Raw genomic sequence first — 24654 nt, 5'->3', positions numbered from 1 at the left:
GGTCTTAGACCTAAACCTGGAGGTCACCTGGAGGTCAGGAGGCATGGTCTTAGACCTAAACCTGGAGGTCAGGAGAGAGGCATGGTCTTAGACCTAAACCTGGAGGTCACCTGGAGGTCAGGAGAGAGGCATGGTCTTAGACCTAAACTTGGAGGTCACCTGGAGGTCAGGAGAGAGGCATGGTCTTAGACCTAAACTTGGAGGTCACCTGGAGGTCAGGAGAGAGGCATGGTCTTAGACTTAATGCCGGAGGTCACCTGGAGGAGAGAGGCATGGTCTTAGACAATGCTGGAGGTCACCTGGAGGAGAGAGGCATGGTCTTAGACCTAAACCTGGAGGTCACATGGAGGAGAGAGGCATGGTCTTAGACCTAAACCTGGAGGTCACCTGGAGGAGAGAGGCATGGTCTTAGACTTAATGCTGGAGGTCACCTGGAGGAGAGAGGCATGGTCTTAGACCTAAACCTGGAGGTCACCTGGAGGAGAGAGGCATGGTCTTAGACTTAACTCATTCACTGCCAATATCTGACTGGCATTTTTGGCACAGGCCAAGTATTTCCATAATGTTTGGTCATCTTTCAAGACCCACAGTAAATTCTGTACTAGGACTACAGTGATGTCCAATACCTCGAAATGAAGATCTAAGTCTCTACTTTCACCCCCAAAAAGAAAGTTAGCTTTTAGCATGTTCTGTACTCTACTTATAACCCTTTTTATACACCCCATGTTCACCAAAAAAGCCTGTCTGGGAAGAGAAAAGGGAGAAAAAAGCATTTTTGTAAAAGGGCACAATCTCAGGCATAACTCACTCTCAATTCTTTTATTTTGAACTGTATTGACATCAGACATGTAAATATTATTCGTTAGGACACAAATGACAAAAAAAAAAATATATATATATATATATATATACACACATGAAGTGCTTTTTTTTTACATTCAACAATACAGTTTACTCGGTGTGAGTGTGCAGACAGACAGACAGACAGACACACACACACACACACACACACACACACACACACACACACACACACACACACACACACACACACGATCCCCCTTTTAGATTTCTAACCCAACATAGGATAAGCAATAACCACGCCCTGTGGCGCTGGGATTGGCCAGGAGCAACACTGGAGGGCGAGCAGCCCAGCGATTTCATGAACCAACTGAAGAATCTTGAGAAGGACAGCGGGCTGCTGTGAGTGCCTTCTGCCCGCTGCTGCCTAGCTGTTCCTGTGTTTATTTTGATTTGTTCTGGTACACCGTCCTCGTCCATGTCTCCCTGTCATATCTATGATCGTTCCCGTTTTCCCCTCGGCTATTCAACACGTCCTCACCGCCCTCGCAAACTGATCGATCATTTCCTCATTCCTCCGATGATCAAACACATCTCTTGATTACTTTCTCCCGTTTTCTCCTGGCTGGCACAGAGGAAGGCGACTCCAGCTCGGCGTTTCAATGTTTCTCCTGTCTGCACAAGGAAGCGTTACCCGTTCTCTGCATTTCCTCTTGCATCAATTTCAAAACAACAGCTGCGGTATGTGTTTGATCGCGTGCTGTCGGCTACCCTTTGAAGGCAGGGACCTGTGTCTGTGTGACAGGCTGGGCAAGTGTTTGCTGCAGGCGCTGCACCAATAAAAACAAAAACACGTCAAACACGTCCTTGGCGGGGAAGGCCATTGCTGATAACACGTCAAAGACGTCATTGGCGGTGAATGAGTTAATGGTGGAGGTCACCTGGAGGAGAGAGGCATGGTCTTAGACCTAAACCTGGAGGTCACCTGGAGGAGAGAGGCATGGTCTTAGACTTAATGGTGGAGGTCACCTGGAGGAGAGAGGCATGGTTTTAGACCTAAACCTGGAGGTCACCTGGAGGAGAGAGGCATGGTCTTAGACTTAATGGTGGAGGTCACCTGGAGGAGAGAGGCATGGTCTTAGACCTAAACCTGGAGGTCACATGGAGGAGAGAGGCATGGTCTTAGACCTAAACCTGGAGGTCACCTGGAGGAGAGAGGCATGGTCTTAGACTTAATGCTGGAGGTCACCTGGAGGAGAGAGGCATGGTCTTAGACCTAAACCTGGAGGTCACCTGGAGGAGAGAGGCATGGTCTTAGACTTAATGGTGGAGGTCACCTGGAGGAGAGAGGCATGGTCTTAGACCTAAACCTGGAGGTCACCTGGAGGAGAGAGGCATGGTCTTAGACCTAAACCTGGAGGTCACCTGGAGGAGACAGGTAATGCACGTTATCACACCATGATGACATCAGTCCTCAGGCTGGACTGGAGACGATAACAGCTGTAAAGAGCTGAAAGGTTACGTTCACACACAGCTCAGTGTCCAAACTACTCTGAGCTTTCACATCTGTTGCCTCTAATCTGTCTGGACAACAACAATCTGCAATCTTTTATCAAGTTTTTTCCCCGGATTTCCCCCATTTTCCGTTTTCTCCCCAATAGAGAGCCAAAGTCCCTCCCTACGAATTTGTCAAGAAATGGCTGAGAGAGGGTCAGTCCTGCGGCCACCTATAGTCATTGGCGTGGCCTCATATACTGTTTCTCTCTGTGCTATGTCATTTATTTTTTACCATTTGCCAATGTGTGATTTTAGTGGATTGCTATCTACCTTTATGTGTTCTATTTTTACTGTTATGCACATTGTATATGTTGTATCTTGCTAATAGTAAGTATCATTTTTTGTCATGTATCTTGATTGTTTAGACATTAGGATTTTCCTTTAATGTACTGTGTGCGCACAGGACTCTGTGTGCCCAGGGTCTACAGATGCAAATTAGCTTTTAGCTATCTCTGGTGCAATATATTTATTGTGTACTGTGCCTGGTTCAATAAACAATAAAGATAAAGATAAAGATAAAGATAAACGGCTAATTAACCCATTGATACCTGATGCAGCATTTGCGTGTATATCCCTCATTTGTGTGTGTATCCCTTTAAGACTGTGAACCGCGTGATGTGGTTTGCGGTCTTAAAGGGATACACACACAAATAAGGGATACACACACAAATGCTGCATCAGGTACTGTATCAATGGGTTTAAACGATTTAGCTTTGTTCAAGAAACAGTGACTGTCACCCTACATACTCGTCTCTCTCCAGGACGACTGACGGGTGGAAGTTGTGAACACACGGCCGTCATCTGTCAGCCAATCAGAGCGCCAAACTCAGGATTACTCCGATTAAACATGGACCTCCTGCTGCACACGTGCAGAGCGACGCACAGACAAGAGCGCGGCTGGATGAGCTCGTCTCGGCCGCGGTGGACGAGCAGGAAACGTGATCAGACTGTGAAGCGGCCATTTTAGTTTATTTTCCCCGTCATGCTGTGATACACAAAGAGATAATGACACTTTAATGAGCTGGTGTGAGTGTACACAGAGATCATGCCATGACAGCATGACTCACAAATGAAACATAATGAATGTGTGTGTGTGTGTATGTGTGTGTGTGTGTGTGTGTGTGTGTGTGTGTGTGTGTATGTGTGTGTGTGTGTGTGTGTGTGTATGTGTGTGTGCGTGTGCGTGTGTGTGTGCGTGTGTCAGGATACAGTGATTTCTGTATCGTTAAGAACTCATTTACACTTACTTACAATGAAATTGTGTTTTTCAAATAAAACTGTCAAATAAAATCAATCAATCAATCAATCAATCAATAGACCTGGTATTTGCATCTGGAAAAACTATCCGGATACAAATCTGATCACACCTCACCTTTACACCTAATGATCTAATGATATGTGTTCTGGCTGTCAACATCCTGTCCGCATTGTGATTGGATGTTATTTTTGGCAAAGTGTGTGATTAGGTGGGGAGAACAGAAACGACAGTATGACAGGTCATGTTGGAGAGAATACCACAACTACAATTCAAACTGATTCATATGATGTCATCAAGTTTTTCTTGGAATTTTTTTTACCCCATTAAGACCGGATGCTGCATTTGCGTGTATATCCCTTTAAGAGCGGGCGATGTGAGCGTGTTTTAGAAGATGTCATCGCTTTCAAGACAGGTGACCGATGAAACGCATCGTGATTCGGGCGAGGAGAAATGCATTATGGGATTTATTCAGAAATGAGCTCTTGACATACATACAGGAGCCTGACCCCGTTGACCTTGCATTTGTTTTTGCCAAACTTTCTAAAGCTCCTATGAGGAACAGCATGATGGACTGTCCTGAGAAAGAACTATCTCAATAATCAACATCATCATTGGTAACTAGCAAATAGGGCTTGGCTTTAAAACAATGTGAACTATCCCTTTAAAAGCCTGCCCAGCGCTCTGCAAATGTCCTGGTTTCACCCTGTGGGCGGAGCCAGAGGAGATCGCACCGATAACCCCCCCCCCCCCCCCCCATCCCCCAGCCCCATCTGCAGCTGCACATGGTTATAAATACTGCCACCTTTGAGGGCCCCTCCAGCTGCTGAGGAGGGGAGACGAGGAGGCAGGTGGCAGAGAGGAGGGGAGACGAGGAGGCAGGTGGCAGAGAGGAGGGGAGACGAGGAGGCAGGTGGCTCCACGGAATACAGGAAGAAGACATCTTGTGCCTTATGCGTATAGACGCTGGACCAGTAGCGGAGCCAGAGGGGGGGCAAGGGGGCGGTCGCCCCAGGGCCCACTCGTCAGGGGGGCCCATCAAAAAAAAAAAAAAATTTTTTTTTTTTTTTTTTTTGCAGGCCAGGCCACCTGGCTGGCAACCTGTGTTTTTATTTTTCTTCTTCAGAACAAGCTTGTCTGTAAAGTGGCTTCACTGTAGTCTTTCTTGGACATAATATTACTTGGCTCAGTGAGTGACAAATTGTGTTTTCGGATATAGGGGCTATCAGCTATTTTACAGTTGTGACTTAAAATGACTTTATTTAATAAAGTCAGTGGTGTGAGTCTGAGAGGAATTCAATCAATAGACAATAACATTGGTGTGTTTAAAATGAGATATTCCACTAAATATGGCTAAAACCGATTCAAACATGCAAAAAAGGCACATTTTTCTTCGCGGCCTGGCAGGCCCGGTTCTACGGGGGTGCAAAAGCATGCATTGCACCCTTATTTGTCTGCATGCTCAGTTGAAAAGTAAAAAAATGTATAAATGCTACAGCTGCACACTTACTGTTTAAACTTGAATTATAGTTGTTGTTTTTCTTTGTTCTTTGATGTGATTTTATGGCTTTTTGGCACCTATATGTAACCTTTTAAGGTTGAGATAATTGTATTATCATTATATGGTCCAAATATTTCAGTAAAGCACTTGAAACACTTGAAATATTCTTGCTTGGGTGGTATCATTCTACTTGAAATGATGGTCAAATGCATTATTTTTAGTAAAATAACATGTCAAATTTTTCGGCCGGCCGGCCTTTGGCCGGCCACCCGAGTGGGCCCGGCCTTTGGCCGGGCATCTGCACCCCTTCCTATCTAGGATGCACCCCTAGTCATCTTGTTCTGGAACCGGCCCTGCGGCCTGGCCTGGCCTTCAAAAAAAAAAAAAAAAAAAAAAAAAAAAATTTTTTTTTTTTTTTGATGGGGCCCCCCTAAGAGCTTCGCCCCCTCTGGGCTGATAGGGTCGCTCCGCCCCTGCGCTGGACACTCCCACTAAGAATACGGGTCAAGAAACCTCACCCCATTGAAAGAGTTAGCTTATTTGTGTAAGATAACCTGTCTGTTGCTGGCAAAGCTTTAAAATACATGGAGGAGGTGTCGGGATCTTCCCTACAGTATTTCTATGACAGCTGAACCGCAACTTTCTGCAACGAGTTCGGCTCCGCCCACGCAATACGTCATCGCTGTTTACAAATGGTGAAAGGGGCTATACACTTCCTGCCCAGTCCCCAGGGGCTGAACGTAAGTTCTCTCTTAAGTTAGGGTCTAAACTAAAGTCCACACTAACTGCTAAGTTGAAACTAGTTAGTTTGACACTAAAGTTGTGTCTTTGTTTAGTTGCACCACAGAGACGTGAGGTACATATTAACTAGTAGACCGTGAAGTCCACACTAACCAAAATAGTGTCGGGGAAAATGGCGTTTTCACTTTCTGTGGCCAATCAGTGAAAAGCACGGTGGAAGTTTCAATCAGTGAAAAGCACGGTGGAAGTTTCACTTTCTGTGGCCAATCAGTGAAAAGCACGGTGGAAGTTTCACTTTCTGTGGCCAATCAGTGAAAAGCACGGTGGAAGTTTCGTGCAAATCCATTAAAAACTTTTGGAGATATCCTGCTGAGAAAACAAACAGACAACTCCGTTAGCCAGGAGGTAACCCGCTCCCATTCTAGACTAATGAGTACATCTGGTTCAGATTGGTCCGGTCTGATGGAACAGTCTGCTGAGCTTCCAGGCAGCTGGTGGTTTGGCAGACAGTACGAGTGGATCAAAGATAAGCGGGCCAAAGGAGAGACTCACCATGATGAGGGAGCTGAGCAGCATGGTCTGGATCCGCTTGGTGCCCTGGTGCCTGATGAGGAGAAAACACAACAGCCCAGTTAGACAAGAAGGGAGAGAAAAGTTTGACAAAGTCAGCCAGTTCTGATTGTCACTCTACCTTTATGAGCTTCAAAACTATATTTAGCATTTTAATTTCACAATAATATTTACACAGAATGAAAGCCAAGGCTTTATTTTATTAAAATCTGATGAAACCCCAAAACAGCCAAAATTAATATTTTCTCATAAAATCATGTTTCTACACAAACACGCCAGTGCGACATCAGACTCATTTTGATGGAGCCGGTCAACATGACTTTGATTTACTGTACTTTTGACTTGCTGGACATTAGATTTAATGTCCAGCAAGTTACCACACTCACAGGCACACGCACACCCTGATGTGCGCACACACACACACACACACACACACACACACTCACAGGCACACGCACACCCTGATGTGCATGCACACACACACACACACACACACACACACACACACACACACACACACTCACAGGCACACACACACCCTGATGTGTGACTCACCCGATCTTGGCGGTGTCCAGGGTGTGGCAGGGCGTGCCGTACACGGGCACCTTGCCCATGATGAACATCATGACCTCAGCTCTCTGGTAGTCTGGAAGGTTTCCTCCAAAGAAGCCTGGAGGAGGAGAGATCAGATCACAGAGGCTTCTTGTCATGTGGAAGGTCTGGACCACATGTACAGATCAGATCACAGAGGCTTCCTGTCATGTGGAAGGTCTGGACCACATGTACAGATCAGATCACAGAGGCTTCCTGTCATGTGGAAGGTCTGGACCACATGTACAGATCAGATCAGAGGCTTCCTGTCATGTGGAAGGTCTGGACCACATGTACAGATCAGATCACAGAGGCTTCCTGTCATGTGGAAGGTCTGGACCACATGTACAGAGCGCTAAAACACATTTCCCAATCTCTTTAATGGAATAGGACAACAACAAAAAACGTACAAATTCTTAATGCTATTTTGGATTTATGATGTGATTTTGGTTCTATTCTAGACATCATTTAACGTACACGCTGTTTTTATAATGAAAACTTCACTGAAGCCATGAGCTGAAAGCCCCGCCCCCTCCAGTCTGTTTGACAGTGCATGCTGCTCATGTATGTTTTCATAGAACATCAACAGTTCAACAGGAAGGAGAAAGTGACTGGAAGGAGGTTCAACAGGAAGGAGGAAGTGACTGGAAGGAGGTTCAACAGGAAGGAGGAAGTAACAGGGAGGAGGAAGTGAAGGAAGGAAGGAGGCTTTCAGCTCACGACTACAGTGCAGAGTTCAGCTCAAAACAGGGTGTAAAATGATGTCTTTTTTAAGTCAACTTGGCCTCTCAGGGCTCCTGAGACTTGGATTATATCAGACGAGCAGTACGGAGGCATTTATTTATTGATGTACTTTAACGTTTGAAAGTTGGTCACCGTTGCCTTCAGTAGTTTAGGATAATGCTGTAACTCTGTTTCTCTGGCAAACTCCACGTGGACTACAACACTTCAGCCGACCTTTCCATCGGCATGGGGGGGCGAGTAAATAATGAGTGAATGTTCATCTTTGGATGAACTGTTCCTCCGCTGCTTGCTGCTCCTCGTACCGATGGTCTGGATGATGGCGTTCTGGACGATGCGCTCCTCGCTCTCCTTGGCGCGGCCAGACGAGACGCTGGTGGCGGAGTTTCTCCTGGAGCTTTCGCCCAACTCAAAGTCCACACTCAGCCTCAGGTGCTTCAGGAGCGTGTTAAACACCTCCAGTACTGTGGGCCCTGGACACACACACACACACACACACACACGCACGCACGTGCACATGCAGATAGGAGCACACAGATTAGATTAAATGCAGAAAATATTATATCTATAAATATAAAAAACATGAGATGTGGAGGCTGAATATGAGACTAGATGATTGGTTAAGATGCAGTGTGGGGTGCACAGTCACGTCACTACCTGCTCAACAGCAGCAACACAAGCACAGAATCTGCTCATCTACAGAATCACAACATGAATTCAGACCAAAAACCTAAGACAAGCAAATCTATGTGTGTATTAGTTTTAGGGTTGGCACGATGGACGATGGGCCAACCAACCCCCATCGACCTCTGAGCCTTCTACATCAGACCATCGTGATGTCCACCTGTTATTTGGTTCACATCGCAAACCCTCATTATTTTTTACAAGGGCAGACTCAACCACAGTGGCATTGCAATCAACTCTGGCAGTATTTTGAATGAGAGTGAGATCCACAGATATCCACTCTTCTCTACCCGGCTGGCATTAATGTGCGTCTGGAACAGCAACAAAGCAAATGATTGACATTAGACAGAGACATTAGTGACACGGCGGCCATGAATAAGGTCAGTTACTTTTGAATACCTTATCTTTATTACCTTGACTTATTGTATTGTCTTGTCTAACGCACCAGGGGATTGCTTCAATTTCGTTGTTCTTAACTTGTTTTGTAACAGTGACAAATAAAGCTCATTCATTCATTCATCTTGAACACTCGGGATGGGAACCTCTACCTTGAAGACTGTCATGTAACTTGTAAAACTAGTGTGACTTCAACACATACAGTACCGTGACTTCAGATAGACCCTCTGTAACAGTTATCAAGTTAGCAGCAATCCCAGAAACAACCACCACAACTGTTTGGATTTAGCAGGGAGGTTCCTGTATTTCCTATAATATTGGCCCAGGCCTTTATTGGGTAACTGTAGAAGGTACCAGGCCATTATCGGAAGCAGGCTTAAATTAAAGACAGGCCTTTATTTCTAATTCCTTATTCCCTCTAGTGTATTTGATACTTGCTCATATTTTAGTACCAATCCTCCTTGTTTTCTGATCTGCTTCTGTTCTGTTGGGGCTCGTTAGGTGCCATTTTTTGTTAAAGGTTTACTATGCAACTATTTAATAAAAAAAACATATACGGTAGTTAGCTCACTAGTTAGGTAGCTACGAGCTAGCTAGGCTAGAATAGTAGCTAATGATAATGGGCCAAAGATATTACTACTCCCTCTAAATGGGGAATCTGTGAACTGATACAGTAAATGTTTGTACTCTATAATGCACCTTGAACAGACTTGACTGTAGTTCAAAATGGCTGCCGCATGAATAAGGTGAGTTGTCACAATGTGCTGTGTCGCCGTTCCTTCTTGTGCTAGAAGGGTTTTTGCTCTATGTGAATACAATCCGATTAGCCAGGATGCTTGTGAATGCCAGTGGTCAGAGTCTGGTGAAAGTGGTTTCAGATCTGATTAGCCAGGATGCTTGTGAATGCCAGTGGTCAGAGTCTGGTGTGTGTGGTTTCAGCCTGCAGGCCTCTAAACACACCAACATACCGAGCCACAGGTTGGGACTGTTGTGTATGTGTGCGTCCGATCTTTGGATCATTCCTTGTTTTTTGTCCAATAAAGGTAGGCGGTGAAACAGAGATTGAAAGGGTTAAATACAAACACAGAGACATTTCAGTATGAGCTAAACGTGTCTACATTTTCTCTTGAATACTATTCATTGACTAGAGTGATAGCAGGAATAACACCACCTGCTTAAAGATAACAACAGTTGATTCAGGAAAATACTTGTTTGGTAGGGGTGTCACGATACACTAAGTTCACGATACGATACGATACACGATATTGGGTTCACGATAACGATACGATATGATATTTTCGATATCGCGATATATCGTGCGACGAAATATCGTGACACCCCTATTTGGTGTTTCTTCTTTGCTGATTTTTTTGCAGGTGATTTTTCTTTTGTTTTAATTGCTATTGTTCTCTTCTCATGTTAAAGAACATGGTGCCTCAAATAGATAACATGCTTCATTCACTTGTGAGCAACTAGCACCAGAATGACTGTGAAAATGAGCAGAATGAAACCAGACATTCAGATGAGATCGAAACACATTAGCAGCAAATACCTTCCATTTCCCACCATAATGAGGTCAGGTAAATCACAGGTAAATACTAATAATTATTATTATTATATCAAAAAAAAGGGGCGTTTAGGCTCAAACGTGGGACCTTCTGGTTACAGGACGGTCCCTCCTGCATCGGGCCACCCTGACCTCCTAAAACACATGACAGAAGGTGTGTGTGTGTGTGTGTGTGTGTGTGTGTGTGTGTGTGTGTGTGTTGGAGAGAAAGAATTCTGCACCAACACATCGGAGTCTGCTCCCATTGGTCTTTTTCACATCAGCCATTTTGCGTCTAAAAGGCAGGAAGTAGCATAGGTGCAACCAAAACATTAACGAGGGCCCCGGCACTGGAACACCTAAATGGATTGTAAGTTGGTAATCCTCATGAATGTTTTGCTTGCACCCGTTACTTCCTGCTTTTTAGATACAAAACGGCTGCTGGGAAAAATTTCAATGGAGGGTTCTAAGATCTTTGGGCTAAGGCGGCGGCCACACTGATCTGTCTGTCCGTCTCTGTTCATTTCTATTCATTTACACACACACACACACACACAAACACACACACACACACACACACACACACCAGGCCCGGAGCCTTTGGTGGCGATGGCCACGGTTTCCAGCAGAACCTGTACGATCCCTGCTCGGACCCGAGGAGTGTTCTTGTTGTGGGTGTCCAGGTGGCCCAGGACCTGCTGGATCACATGGTGAGAATGCTGTGCCTGGAGGAGAGAGAGAGAGAGAGAGATTGAGAGAGAGAGGCAGAGAGAGAGAGGGGGGAGAGAGCGCGCGAGAGAGGCAGAGAGAGAGAGAGAGAGAGAGAGAGAGAGAGAGATAGGCAGAGAGAGAGAGAGAGAGAGAGAGAGAGAGTGAGATAGGCAGAGAAAGAGATAGAGAGAAAGGCAGAGAGAAAGGGGGGCAGAGAAAGGTTCAGTGGTTTTTGGATGTTGTTGTTCTTGTTGTGTAAATAGAGTGTTAGTGCACCTGTATGGAGTACATAATGATCCTGAAGCAGGAGTGTAAATAGAGTGTTAGTGCACCTGTATGGAGTACATAATGATCCTGAAGCAGGATGTAAATAGAGTGTTAGTGCACCTGTATGGAGTACATAATGATCCTGAAGCAGGATGTAAATAGAGTGTTAGTGCACCTGTATGGAGTACATAATGATCCTGAAGCAGGATGTAAATAGAGTGTTAGTGCACCTGTATGGAGTACATAATGATCCTGAAGCAGGATGTAAATAGAGTGTTAGTACACCTGTATGGAGTACAGTACATAATGATCCTGAAGCAGGATGTAAATAGAGTGTTAGTGCACCTGTATGGAGTACATAATGATCCTGAAGCAGGAGTGTAAATAGAGTGTTAGTGCACCTGTATGGAGTACATAATGATCCTGAAGCAGGATGTAAATAGAGTGTTAGTACACCTGTATGGAGTACATAATGATCCTGAAGCAGGATGTAAATAGAGTGTTAGTGCACCTGTATGGAGTACATAATGATCCTGAAGCAGGATGTAAATAGAGTGTTAGTGCACCTGTATGGAGTACATAATGATCCTGAAGCAGGATGTAAATAGAGTGTTAGTACACCTGTATGGAGTACATAATGATCCTGAAGCAGGATGTAAATAGAGTGTTAGTGCACCTGTATGGAGTACATAATGATCCTGAAGCAGGATGTAAATAGAGTGTTAGTACACCTGTATGGAGTACAGTACATAATGATCCTGAAGCAGGATGTAAATAGAGTGTTAGTGCACCTGTATGGAGTACATGATGATCCTGAAGATGGACACAGAAAACTCGTTGGGCTCCCAGAGGCGATGGTTGTCCAGGTGCCTGGAGAGGAGAAGAACACGGAGACACTGGTCAGGACAAAAACACAAACTACACCAAAGGACATCTGGAGAGGAGAGGAACACAGAGAAACTGGTCAGGACAACAACACAAACTACACCAACAGCTGATCTGAGGAGAGGAACCCAGACACTGGTAAGGACCAAAACACATACTACACCAACAGATGTCTGAATTAGCTAAGCTAAGGAGAGCACACCTGTCAGGTGAAAACCTGACCGGTGTACAGGTGTATCTCTAAAATGTACTATGGAAATCAGTATATTTTTAGGAGTTACTCCATGTAGTTAATACCCATGAAAAGAAGGTTTGGAAAAGTGTGTTGATCATATATCTGCTGTTACTGTATCTGTACTGTATACTGTAATGGGCATCCAGATCAATGCAAATAGAAAGTATAATACTTCTATAATCCAAGGCATAAAAAAAATGCATGAAAACAATGTAATCGCCTTTAGGAACTGGGGTTTGTGGTTTCAAAGAAAACCTGTAAAATCCAATCAGGTTATCCCGGGAGCCTGAAGGCATCACGTTATCTAAGGAGCCTGAAGGCATCACGTTATCTCAGGAGCCTGAAGAGGAAAACTAATCCCCCACAATTATATTTCAACTGTGAAGTGGGTGGGAAGCGGCAGGGGGAGGCAGAGTGGGAGGGAGGAAGGTATCGTCACTTTTGGCGGAAACCTCGTATCGGCAAAAAAGCTATTTTTCACAAGGAAGAAAAAACATTTGCACGTTTCTATCACATTGGTCATCTTTTGTCTGGGACAGCCCAAAATCACACCATGTGTCAACGTCATAGGACCCTATGAATTGAAGGAAAAGTGGTTAGGAAAAGACATAGGATGTGTATACTGTATATATATATATATATTCTTTTTTTACTATTGCCCACAGCCTTTGTTTGTCCGGGTGAGAACAATGACCTTTGACCCGAGGGTCTCAGTGGTCTTACAGGAGAGCTGTGTTGTGATTGGTCAGTGGTGATGATGAGGTCATCAGTACTCACACCAGCACGGGGCGCACGGCGTTGTTCATGTTGCCGTAGGCGGCACGGCCCAGCAGCTCCCTGAAGCAGCTCTCTGCCAGCGCCGCAGGGTTCTCCTCCCCATCAGGACCCGAGACAGAGGGCGTGCCAGGCTGACCACCCCTGAGAGAGAGAGATAGAGAAAGAGAGAAAGAGGTGAGAGAGAGAAGGGGGAGGGGGAGAGAGAGAGAGGGGGGGGAGAGAGAGAAAGAGAGAGGGGGGGGAGAGAAAGAGAGAGAGAGAGAAGGGGGGAGGGAGAGAGAGAGGGGGGGGGGAGAGAGAGAAAGAGAGAGAGAGAGGGAGGGAAAGTGCGAGAGAAAGATACATGAAGGTAAATGCATCTACATTATCATCAGACACTTTGAGGCACCAGTGGTGTCTCACAGTAGGGTTAGGGTCGCTGTGGCTCAGGAGGTAGAGCGGCTCGTCCACTAATCAGAAGGTCGGTGGTTCGATCCCCGGCTCCTCCAGTCTGCATGTCGAAGTGTCCTTGGGCAAAAGACACTGAACCCCAAATTGCTCCCGATGGCTGTGCCAGCACCCTGCGTGGCAGCTGGCCACCTTCGGTGTGTGAATGGGTGAATGTAGGCACATTGTAAAGCGATTTGAATAAAAGCGCTGTATGAATGCAGTCCATTTACTATTACAGTAGCTGCAGTGTGCAGGCTAATTAGCTTAAAGGGTAAACTAGCGGAGTGAGTGGGTGAGCGATAGTGAGGGAGGACGGTGTGGTGCAGAGCTGGGTGAGCAGTATCCACCTTATTTTTGAATGCCCCGCTGTAAAATGATTATGGTATTGTGTGCACGAAAATTCATGTTTTTGAGGGGAAACTTTTCTATAAGGATAAAACAAGATTTTAAACCCACCTGTTTAGGCAGGCGTGTGTGTCTGTTGACATGCTGTTCCCCATTGTTGCTCTGCTGCGAGCTTTGCACTATTTCTGATTTTGCATTTTAACTGTTTGATTGTAATTTTTTAACTGTTTTTAATTGTTGTACGGCAACCTTGAGTGCCTTGAAAGGCGCCTCATAATATAAATGTATTATTATTATTATTATTTAATGAAAGAGTTGCATAGGAACCCTTTAAGTAGGATTTTCAGGTATCTGACTTTCTGAAAACGTTTTACTTTTACTCCTTACATTTTAACACAAATATCTGCTTTGTACTCAGTCTCACTACATTTTCAAAACAGGCTAGTTACTTTAGTTTGAGTGCACGACAGTAATGTTTGTCCCAGCTTTGACGCGTTATGTGCACCTTTTTGCCTCCATCTGTCTACAGTCTGTCTGAAGGAAGCTGAGTGACAGAGCAACTATCCCACATGCTCTAAGCAAGGCTATGTTCTTATAGGACAGCACATTTCATACACAGAGAGGCAACTCAACGTGCTTTACTAATGATGTCATCTGGCTGCCTGGCAAAAATGTTGCCAGAGAGAGAGAGAGAGAGAGAGAGAGAGAGAGAGAGAGAGAGAGAGAGAGAGATGAGAGAGAGGACCAACTGCAATAACATTTAGAGGGAAACATGAGAGGCAAGCCTTAAGATACAGAGAGAGATACTGAGAGAGAGAGAGAGAGAGAGAGAGGGAGAGAGAGAAGAATGGAGGATAGAAGGGAGACTGAGAAGGAATCAATCACTCCAGCTGAGGAAAAAAGGAGAAATCAAATGAAAGAGTATTGACTCTCCTCAATCAGAGAGAGAGAGAGAGAGAGAGGGGGAGAGAGAGAGAGAGAGAGAGAGGGGAGGGGTCAATGAGTCTAACACTGCAAAAAATTAGTACTACTAGTTGTAATTGTATCTCATATCCAGCCTTCTCAAGGCTCTTCTTTAAGGCTTTTGCACACCAAGTCCGTACTCTTCGTCTGAAATTGTCGCACGTTTTTTTTTTTTAATTGTTTATTTGTTCAAGCACATGTACACACAACACTTTGTTTTTTCACCATGTGTCAACCCAGCATGTGATTGCTGTTTCTCTTTTACAGATACCAATCAATAATTCAAAAAAAAAAAAAAAACATTGACAGTAAGAGCTATCAAAGCGATATTTTCTGAAACAGAAACAAATTGCTTATGTATCTGGAGATAATTTAACATGTTAGCCACACATACATTCATTCTTGGGCATAAAGGTTTGAGTGTCATGAAGCTTGTTTTTTTTTTTTTTTTTTGTATTTTATACACATATCGTACACCCCAAAGCAAAAACTAAAAAAAAATAAGTAATAATAATAATAATAATAATAAAAAAATAAAATAAAATACAAAATCAACGGGAAGCACACAAGAAAATCAAAAACAAAACAAAAAGAAAATAAGGGAAAAAGAAAAAGTGTATTGGGGGGGAGAAGGACTGTGGGGGGGTGGAAGAGAATATCCTGGGGTGACAATACTTAAAATAAGGCATACTAGTCTCTATTAGAGGCGCCCTGCAGGTGTTGAATAAGAGGCTGCCATATTAAGTCAAATCTATCTGTCTGATCCAATCTGAGATATCTGATCCTTTCCACTTCCAGAGTGTTTACGAGGTCAGCGAGCCACATTTTTACATTGGGAAGCTCTTTCCCCTTCCAAAGTCTTAGTATACATTTCTTAGCAGACATAAGACAAAAATTAAGAAAGTGTTGATGGGCTGTTGAGTGTCCGTCTATCATTTCTGAAACGTTAAAAATAATGGTTTGTCGGTCTGGTTTCACTTGGTGTGCAAGTATTTCAGAGATTGTGTTAAAGACATTAATCCAGTAATTCTCGATCTTGGGGCAAAGTATAAAGCTGTGGGCAAGCGTGGCCTCGTTAGTCTCACATTTCTCACATGTAGGTGAGACTGAGGGAAATAACCTATGCAATTTCACCCTTGAGTAGTGTAGCCTATGTACAATTTTAAATTGCATGAGGCAATGTCTGACATTTATAGAGCATCTATGTATCTGCACAAGACTACGGCTCCACTGTTCTTCTGTGATTTGGACATCCAGTTCTCTTTCCCATTGTGCCCGTATATTGGATGTATCAGCTCCACCCTGTCGTATATTCAAATAAAAGTCTGATATAAGGTGAGGAGAATAGGGGGAGCGTCTCATTATTTCTCTAATTGTAGAATGGGCCAGTGTCCTATAAGAGGGAACATGTTTCTGAACATAATCCCTTATCTGCAAATACCTAAAGAAGTCTTGTCTAGGCAATCCTATTTTTTGGGTAAGTTGTTGAAATGAGGGGAAAACATCATCAACGTACAGATCTGAAATAGTCATAATACCCGCTCTTTCCCAGGTCTTAAAGGTTGGATCAGAAATAGATGGGGGGAATAAAGGGTTCCCTGTTATTGGCATCAATAGGTATAATGAACTCCAATCATTGTGTTTACATATCTGTTTCCAGATGTCATCTGATGTACGTATTAACAGGTTATCATTATACTTAGAACGTTGTACTCTGGATGAGGCCAGAAGGATAGTCTCTGGTTTATATGGATAACAGTCTTCCCTTTCTAATGTCAACCATGTAGGGGAATGTTGGATGTTATAAAAATAAAACATAATAACTCTGGCATTGGCTGCATAATAATATCTAATGAAATCTGGCAAACCCAGCCCGCCCTCACATTTAGGTTTACATAGATGACTCTTTTTAATCCGATGGCTTTTATTGTTCCACAGAAAAGGATTAATTATTGAGTCTAATTTTTTAAAGAAATTCTTAGTTATATAGACTGGCAGATTTTGAAAGAGATATAATATTTGAGGGAGGCTGATCATTTTGATTGTATTCGCTCTACCAATAAGGGAGAGAGGGAGGGTTTGCCAGTACCTCAGAGACATCTGTAGTTTCGTAAGAAATGGTAGGAAGTTTTCTTTATATAAGTCACAGTATCTTTTTGTAATGTGGATGCCTAAATATGTAAATTTATTAGTAGCAATCTTAAAAGGTATTGAATTTAGAAATATTGGGTCTTGCAGTTTAATGGGCATCAATTCACTTTTGGTCCAATTGATACGGTAGCCAGAAAAACTACGAAAAAATTTGATTCGGTCCAGAATGCGAGGGATGCTAATCTCAGGTTTCTTAATATATAATAAGATGTCATCTGCATACAAAGAAATTCTGTTTTGTGTCATACCTGTGTCATAACCATGGATAAAAGGGTCAGATCGTATCAACTCCGCTAATGGTTCAATGGCTAGAGCGAACAGGAGAGGAGAAAGAACGCAGCCTTGTTTTGTCCCCCTATGAAGTGGGAATTCCGAAGATATAGTTTGATTTGTAATAATTCTGGCTTTGGGGCATTTATAAAGTAATTTCACATATTTGATGAATGTTTCTCCTATTTTAAATTTATGTAATACAGAGAATAAGTAATTCCATTCAACTTGATCAAATGCTTTTTCGGCATCAAGGGAGGCAATGACCAGGTCATCCTCTGGGAAGCGTTTAGAATACATGATATTAAATAAACGTCGCAAATTAAAAAAGGAATGTCTGTTTGGGATGAATCCCGTCTGATCTGGGTGTATGAGTTTACTAATTACTTTATTTAATCTAAGGGCTAATATTTTAGCTAGCAATCGATTATCTAGATTAAGCAGTGATAAGGGTCTATATGAGCCCACTTCTTGGGGGTCTTTTCCCTTTTTGGGAATTACAGTTATGACTGCCTCATACATTGTTTGGGGTAAGCCCTCGTTCACCAATGCACATGAGAGCAGACGGTGAAGGTGAGGGAGGAGAATTGGCGACATTTTTTTATAATACTCTGCCGTATATCCGTCTGGTCCAGGAGCTTTACCACTTTTTAAGCCGTTGATTGCCTTTTTAATTTCTTCTACCGTAATGGATTCGTTTAAATAATCTATATCTTGTTGACTTAAGGTTGGGAGATCACTGTTTTTCAGGAAATCTTGCATTATGGTGGTGTTATCATCAGCTCTGGAACGATACAAGCCTTCATAGTACTGTAAAAACCTGCCATTGATTTCTTCAGGGTTGTAAAGGGTCTTTCCAGTCTCGTGTTTAATACTGTGTATAGCACGATCACTCTCTGCTTTTTTAATCTGTCTCGCAAGCAATTTATGTGGTTTATCACCGTATTCAAAAAATTCCTGTTTCTTATTTAACAAGTATTTGTTTACACTAGATGTTATAATTTTATTATATTCGTATTTTAAAAGTAATATCTTGTGATATAGGTCTCTAGAGGGATTCTGTATGTTTTCTTTATCTAATATGCCAATCTGTTCTTCTATACCAATTAATTTATTTTTATTTACTTTATTCCTGTAAGCTTCCACAGAGATGATGTGCCCTCTCAAGACTGCTTTAAGAGTATCCCATAGTAATGAGGGAGATATGTCTGGGCCTTGGTTGGTCTCATAAAATATCTTAATTTGTTTTTCTAAATCTGCACAGAATATGGGATCTTTAAGGAGTATGGAATTAAGGCGCCATCTATAATGTTTTTTAGTGCTATCTGTCATATTGATAGTGAAAGACAATGCAGCATGGTCTGAGATTACTATATTATGATATTTCACAGTCTGCACATTTGATATTGTCTTGGCATCTATAAGGAAATAATCGATCCTGCTATATGTATTATGAACTGGAGAAAAGAAAGAATATTCTCGCCCTGTGGGATTCAAAACTCGCCAAATATCCACCAGGTTTGTGTTTGTGGCAAAGGATTTAAGCAATTCTGCTGTTTTGGACCTTCGAGGTTTTAGCTGTGAGGATTTATCCAGATAGGGATCCAGAGCACAATTAAAGTCTCCGCCTATTATTAGATTTGTTTGTGGTGTGGAAGCAGGTATAAGAGTGAATATTTTATTGTAAAAGCTTGGATTATCAAAATTAGGGCCGTAGATATTCAGCAAAGTTACAGGAGTGGAATACAATTCACCTGTTACAATTATAAACCTACCCTGGTTATCTGTAATAGTGTCAATGTGTTTGAATTGTACATTCTTCTTAAATAAAATAGCTACCCCTCGTGCTTTAGTTGAGAAAGATGAATGATATGCTTGGCCTATCCATCTGGCTCTTAGTCTAGTATGGGCAACTTCTTTAAGATGGGTTTCTTGAAGGAATATGACATCGGCTTTCAAAGAGTTGAGATATGCAAATATTCTTCCTCTTTTAACAGGATGGTTCAAACCCTTCACATTTAAAGTAGCAAAGGTTACACCTGCAGGGCCGCCTAGTATATTACTTCTGCTTGTCATTGTCTGTTTTGATTACGATATTACTATATACTGTATCGGATCTCTCTTCCACCCCCAAAATAAAAACAATTATAAAATAAAACAGATAACAAAACTTAATGTGATCAAAAACATAACAAGAAAAAAGAAAAAAAACCCAAACATGTCTAGCCGAAGAAAAAGAACGACGACGCGACTCCCACATTGAAAAAGGGTCTAACTGCGTAGCAGTCACCCACACTCCCTGGGAGGGGAGAAGAGTCAGACAGGGCCATGGGACCCCCACATTATATTAATTAAAGTAACACCTATTTGACAGTCTTTGTAAGTTTAGACATAAGTTTAGACTGAGTGAAAGAGGGAAGAATTAGGAAAATGATAGCATAATTGGCTGTGCAACTGAGTATGCTATATTACAGGAGAAAGCACATATACACCTGTCAGATAAGGAAATAGATGGGATATATACGCATTGCATACCTACCCACCCATAAACACACATATTGAGAACAAAACAAGCAAAAACAAACAAACAAAACAAAATAAACAAACAACAAAAAAAAAAAAAAAAAAAAAAAAAGGGGGGGGGGGGAGGGGGGGAGAAAATTGGGGCGGTGTTCTACCCCAACAATTGTGGCTGGATCAAACTTTATGCTAAGATGGATTGAGAGAAAAAATAATAATAATAATAATAATAATAAAATAATTAATAAATACGATAAAAAATAATAATAATAATAATAATAATAAAGTAAATAAATGAAAACATTAATACATAGTGCACAAGATGATTAATACCTTGATGTGCTTGGGACATAATAAATCATATTAATCTCAATTGGAAATGTGTGTGTGGTGGCCTGCTGAAAAACAATAAGAAACATGCAAAAACACAGCCCCAAACATTGCGCAGGGGGGGGGGGGGGGGTGCGGAAGTTTTGCCAGATCGACTGCTTATCAAACTATAAAGAGGAGGGCATAATTCCGATCAAGGGGGAAGGGAATACTAAACAGAAAAAACAAAACAACAAGAAAAACATGCAAGAAAAAACAAAAACAAAACTCCAAACATCTCACAAAGGGGGGAAGGGGGGGGGGGGGGGGTAGGAGGGGATGTTTTGCCTAATGCAAAGGCAGGTCTGTCCAAATCGGATTTAAGGGAAATGAAGTTAGGCAAGATTATCCCTCATTATATAGGCTATGGTTGGTATTCTTGGCACAAAATAAGTCATATTATTCCTAATTCAGTTTTAAACATTGCACAGGGGGGGGGGGGCGGGGTCAGAAGTTTTGCCAGATCGACTGCTTATCAAACTATAAAGAGAAGGGCATAATTCCAATCGGGGGAGGGGGGGAATACAAGACAGGAAAAACAAAGCAAAACAAAAAAAAAACATGCAAAAAACAAACAAACACAAAACTCCAAACATTTCACAAAGGGGGAAAGGGAAGGAAGGGGTGGGGGGGGGGGGGGGGGGGAGGAGGGGGGGATGTTTTGCCTAATGCAAAGACAGGTCTGTCCAGATCGGATTTAAGGGAAATTAAGTTAGGCAAGATTATCCCTCGTCATATAGGCTATGGTTGGTATTCTTGGCACACAGTAAGTCATATTATTCCCAATTCAGTTTTATACATCAGCACACACACATACACACACACGCGCACACACACCCACACACACTGACACACACACACAAACACACACACACACACACATCTTTGTAAAGAGAAAAAGAAAAAAAATATTAATAATATTAATAAAAAGTAGTCTGCCCATAGATCAATGGGCCTGATCCATAGGCTAACTAAGGAAAAATAAACGTATGCATGGGTATTCTCTAATCCGACCATACCCTCCTTATGTAATAAAGAAAATTAGAGATATTTGTGGTGATTTCCTATGGAATATTGTTTATTTAAGTCATCAACAGTCTAATTTATTTACTTTTTTTTTTCTTTTCTTTTTTTCCCTTCTACCTTACTCAGTCTTACCATTCATGATGGTCATTTAATATTTCGTTTTGTGTAGTCCATTGCTTCATCTGCATCCGTGAAGCTGCGCTCCTCTTGGCCAGAGAAAGTGATCCTCAGTCTGGCTGGAAACATGAGCCCATATTTCACCCCAGGTGTATCCCGCAGCAGGCGTCTCACATCTGTGAAGGCTGCTCGTTTTCTGGAGACGTTGGTGGTATAGTCCGGGAAGATGTGCAGCTTTTGCCCTCGGAATGTGAGCTGATGGTTCCTTGTTCGGGCGCGTTGTAGAATCTCCTCACATTCGTGGTAGTAATGACATTTAACAATAATCGGCCTGGGTGATTCGTTGATCTTTGGTCGGCTCTGTAAAGAGCGATGTGCTCGATCCAGTAGTGGTTTGTTGTCAAGGCTCATCATATCTTGTAAGAGTTCACTCACAAAGTTTGTGGGTCGCTGTCCCTCATGACCCTCTGGCAGTCCGATAATACGGAGATTATTTCTTCGTGAGTGTCCTTCTAGTGAATCGCATTTGTCTTCGAGGGTTTTGACCATGGTTGACAGACGTTTAATTTCTTTGTCAGAATTCGTTGTTAGGTCTGCTGTGCGCGAGGCTTCAGTCTCAAGCTCTTTCATTGTGGCGCTGTGTGAGTCCATTGTTTTCTGCAGTGAGGCTATGGCTGTCTGCGTCTCAGCTTGGTACAACGAAAACTCCGTTCTGAGCGTATTGGACATCTCCGTGATGCGGGCATCGATGGTTGCACAAATGTCTTGTTTAATTGCGCCGATGTCTTCTTTAAGGGAGGAGATTGAATCGAGAATTGTTTGTGCGGCATCGGCGCCAATGTTTGTAGCGTCCTCGTGGGGGTCTTTAGTGTTAGACCGAGTTGCCTTGCCCCTTCCTGTCATATTTCTTCTGTTTAACGTTCCACAGTTGTGTTCACAAAACTCTCAACCAGACATGAAATAAATAAATTTTAAATTCCAAGGTATTTGAGAAGATATATAAGTTACTATGTGGGAGTCCACATGACGAGCGACTCACTCCTTCATCCCGTCAACCCGGAAGTCTCAAGTATGTCCATACTTTTGACTGGTAGTCAAAAGTTGAAATTGTCGCACGTTTAAAAATAAATACAACCTCATGTTGTGTCACTCACGTTTACGCACCGACTCCCAAACTTTCGTCCGTCATTAAAGTTGTCGAAACAGGTTTGATTTTCTGTGTTTTTCGCATTAGTCAAAAGCCTCTCGCGAGCTGTTTGACCATCTGTGTTTTCAGATGACGGATTTAAAAAGGCATATGGAAAAAGACAGTGTGTGCAGAGACCTTTACTGTTATGTTCTATGATCACTTTTAAAACTCTGTTGATGATCAACATTTTTTCAGTTAGCAGCTCAAAACAAGCAAATATATATGTCGGATTCGACACTTATTAGCTGTTATTGGTTAAGAAAGAGAGAAACAAACAAAATAAATGAATCCTGTATTACTCATCTCATACCTTTATACAGCATCTGTCTGCTTTACATCAGATCTCAGCTGAGTGGAAAATAGAGGTTTAGATGTTATTAATGGACACAAAAAAAGAGTAATTATTGTATCAGAAGTCCAGTCTGCATTTCTTTTTATCAGTTTGCAAAACAATAAATAATGAGAGCAGCTTAGATGCTTCTTAGCGGTTTGGTTGGTTGAGTGAGGAAAAAAAAAAGATTAAAGAAGGAAAATGACTAATGCATGACTAATCTCATATATGTGTCTTTTGAATGAGTTATGCTGCCTGCTGCCTGCACACTAGAGGATTTTAAAAACATGAGAGACCACAGACATAAGGACAATTTCATCAGATTTTAACATTAAAATCGCCTGAACGCACACACTAGACGATTCGGCCAGACTGCGAGACCACACACCAGCCGTTTGAAGTAGAGACTCACAGCGATTCCAGCAACTAGACTGTTTAGGCTGTTTATATCGCACAAAACCACATTTCTTTCCCACAGACAACAGCAAATGGCTCTCCAAACATGTACCGAGGGGTTTGTTTACTTCAAGCAGGCGGACATCTTCGTAAAATGAGCTAAAACAACGTCCTGTCTGAGAGCTCATATTACAACATATCCCCTTCCTGTTACGGCTGTCACTCATCTAAATCACGTTAAACCTGCGAGGGATATATATACCACCTGGATTACATATGTTTCACATAGGGTTGTGTTTTGATTGAGACTTTGACTATCAATTTCTCCAAAATGGCTGCGTGAAAATGGCCCATTTCATGACAGTCTATACCCAGGGGTGTAGTGTACACAAATATGTCAGTCATGGTCTGTGGTTATGCAGCTATGTGATTTTACAGTACTTAGAAAGTCAGAAAAAACACCTTTTTCAAGGTCAGAATTGAGACTTTGACTATCAATTTCTCTAAAATGGCTGCGTGAAAATAGCCCATTTCATGACAGTCTATTCACCTTATGTAGCCACGGCCATTTGACCCGGTTGTGTGGTCGTGTGACGACTTCCGGCAAAAAAGAAAGAAAGAAAATGTCCGGCTGCTCCAATATCATCTAACTCTGAATGAACTAATAATTTAGCCAATTGTATGTAACATACCAAATAAAAGCAAACGGCAATGTCTAAGAATGCAACGCCATGTAACTGGCTCATTAAGTCTCACATTCCAGGGAATTACGTTAACGTCTGTGGGTCTTATAGACGTAAGTGGCTCGAGCGCTCGGAGGAGAGAAAACCATCTGAAGCTTTCTTTGTTGGAGTCCAGGTATGTTTTACAAGAAAGTGCTCGTCATTGTCGACGATAACGTTACCTGACCTGGCTAACAGTGGATACTCGCTTGCTTGCTGTGTACCGAGCTCAAAGTAGTAGGCTACGTTCTTTGTTTTACCCCCTGCACTGTCCGCTACAAAAACAACTCTCTTCCTCAACGTTCTTTTATATTTCGCGCTGTGACCGGTGGATGTGTTAACACGACCCGGAAGAATTTGGCCCACCCCCACGTCTGAACATAAGGTGAATTGATTAGAAGAAAAATAAAGTCTAACAGACATGACATGACACGACATGACACGACATGACATGACATGACATGACATGGCACGAGAGAAAAAGAGACAAAATGTGTGCAATGTGTGGGAGCCACACTGGTGAGTTAATGTTTTCATATTGTACACACTCACTGTATCCAAACGTATG

The 24654-nt window shown here is 42.5% G+C and overlaps 1 protein-coding gene across 1 annotated transcript in view; it reads right to left on the bottom strand.

The window, feature by feature from the left end:
* efr3a (EFR3 homolog A) overlaps positions 1 to 24654 on the bottom strand; it is a gene marked incomplete at its 3' end in the record, with an annotated part of 143049 nt that overhangs the window by 24916 nt on the left and 93479 nt on the right. The window contains exons 7-12 of the mRNA XM_083658874.1: positions 13259 to 13399; positions 12153 to 12231; positions 10964 to 11108; positions 8063 to 8230; positions 6981 to 7095; positions 6408 to 6459 (exon numbers count right to left, since the gene is read on the bottom strand). Of these exons, the coding sequence (XP_083515000.1) occupies positions 6408 to 6459; positions 6981 to 7095; positions 8063 to 8230; positions 10964 to 11108; positions 12153 to 12231; positions 13259 to 13399 (700 nt within the window). The remainder of the gene's footprint in view (positions 1 to 6407; positions 6460 to 6980; positions 7096 to 8062; positions 8231 to 10963; positions 11109 to 12152; positions 12232 to 13258; positions 13400 to 24654) is intronic.

The sequence above is a fragment of the Poromitra crassiceps genome, assembly GCF_964638095.1.
Source record: "Poromitra crassiceps genome assembly, chromosome: 23".
Lineage (NCBI taxonomy): Eukaryota > Metazoa > Chordata > Actinopteri > Beryciformes > Melamphaidae > Poromitra > Poromitra crassiceps.
Note: the sequence above shows the minus strand (reverse complement) of the source record. Positions and strands in the feature narration are given on the sequence as shown.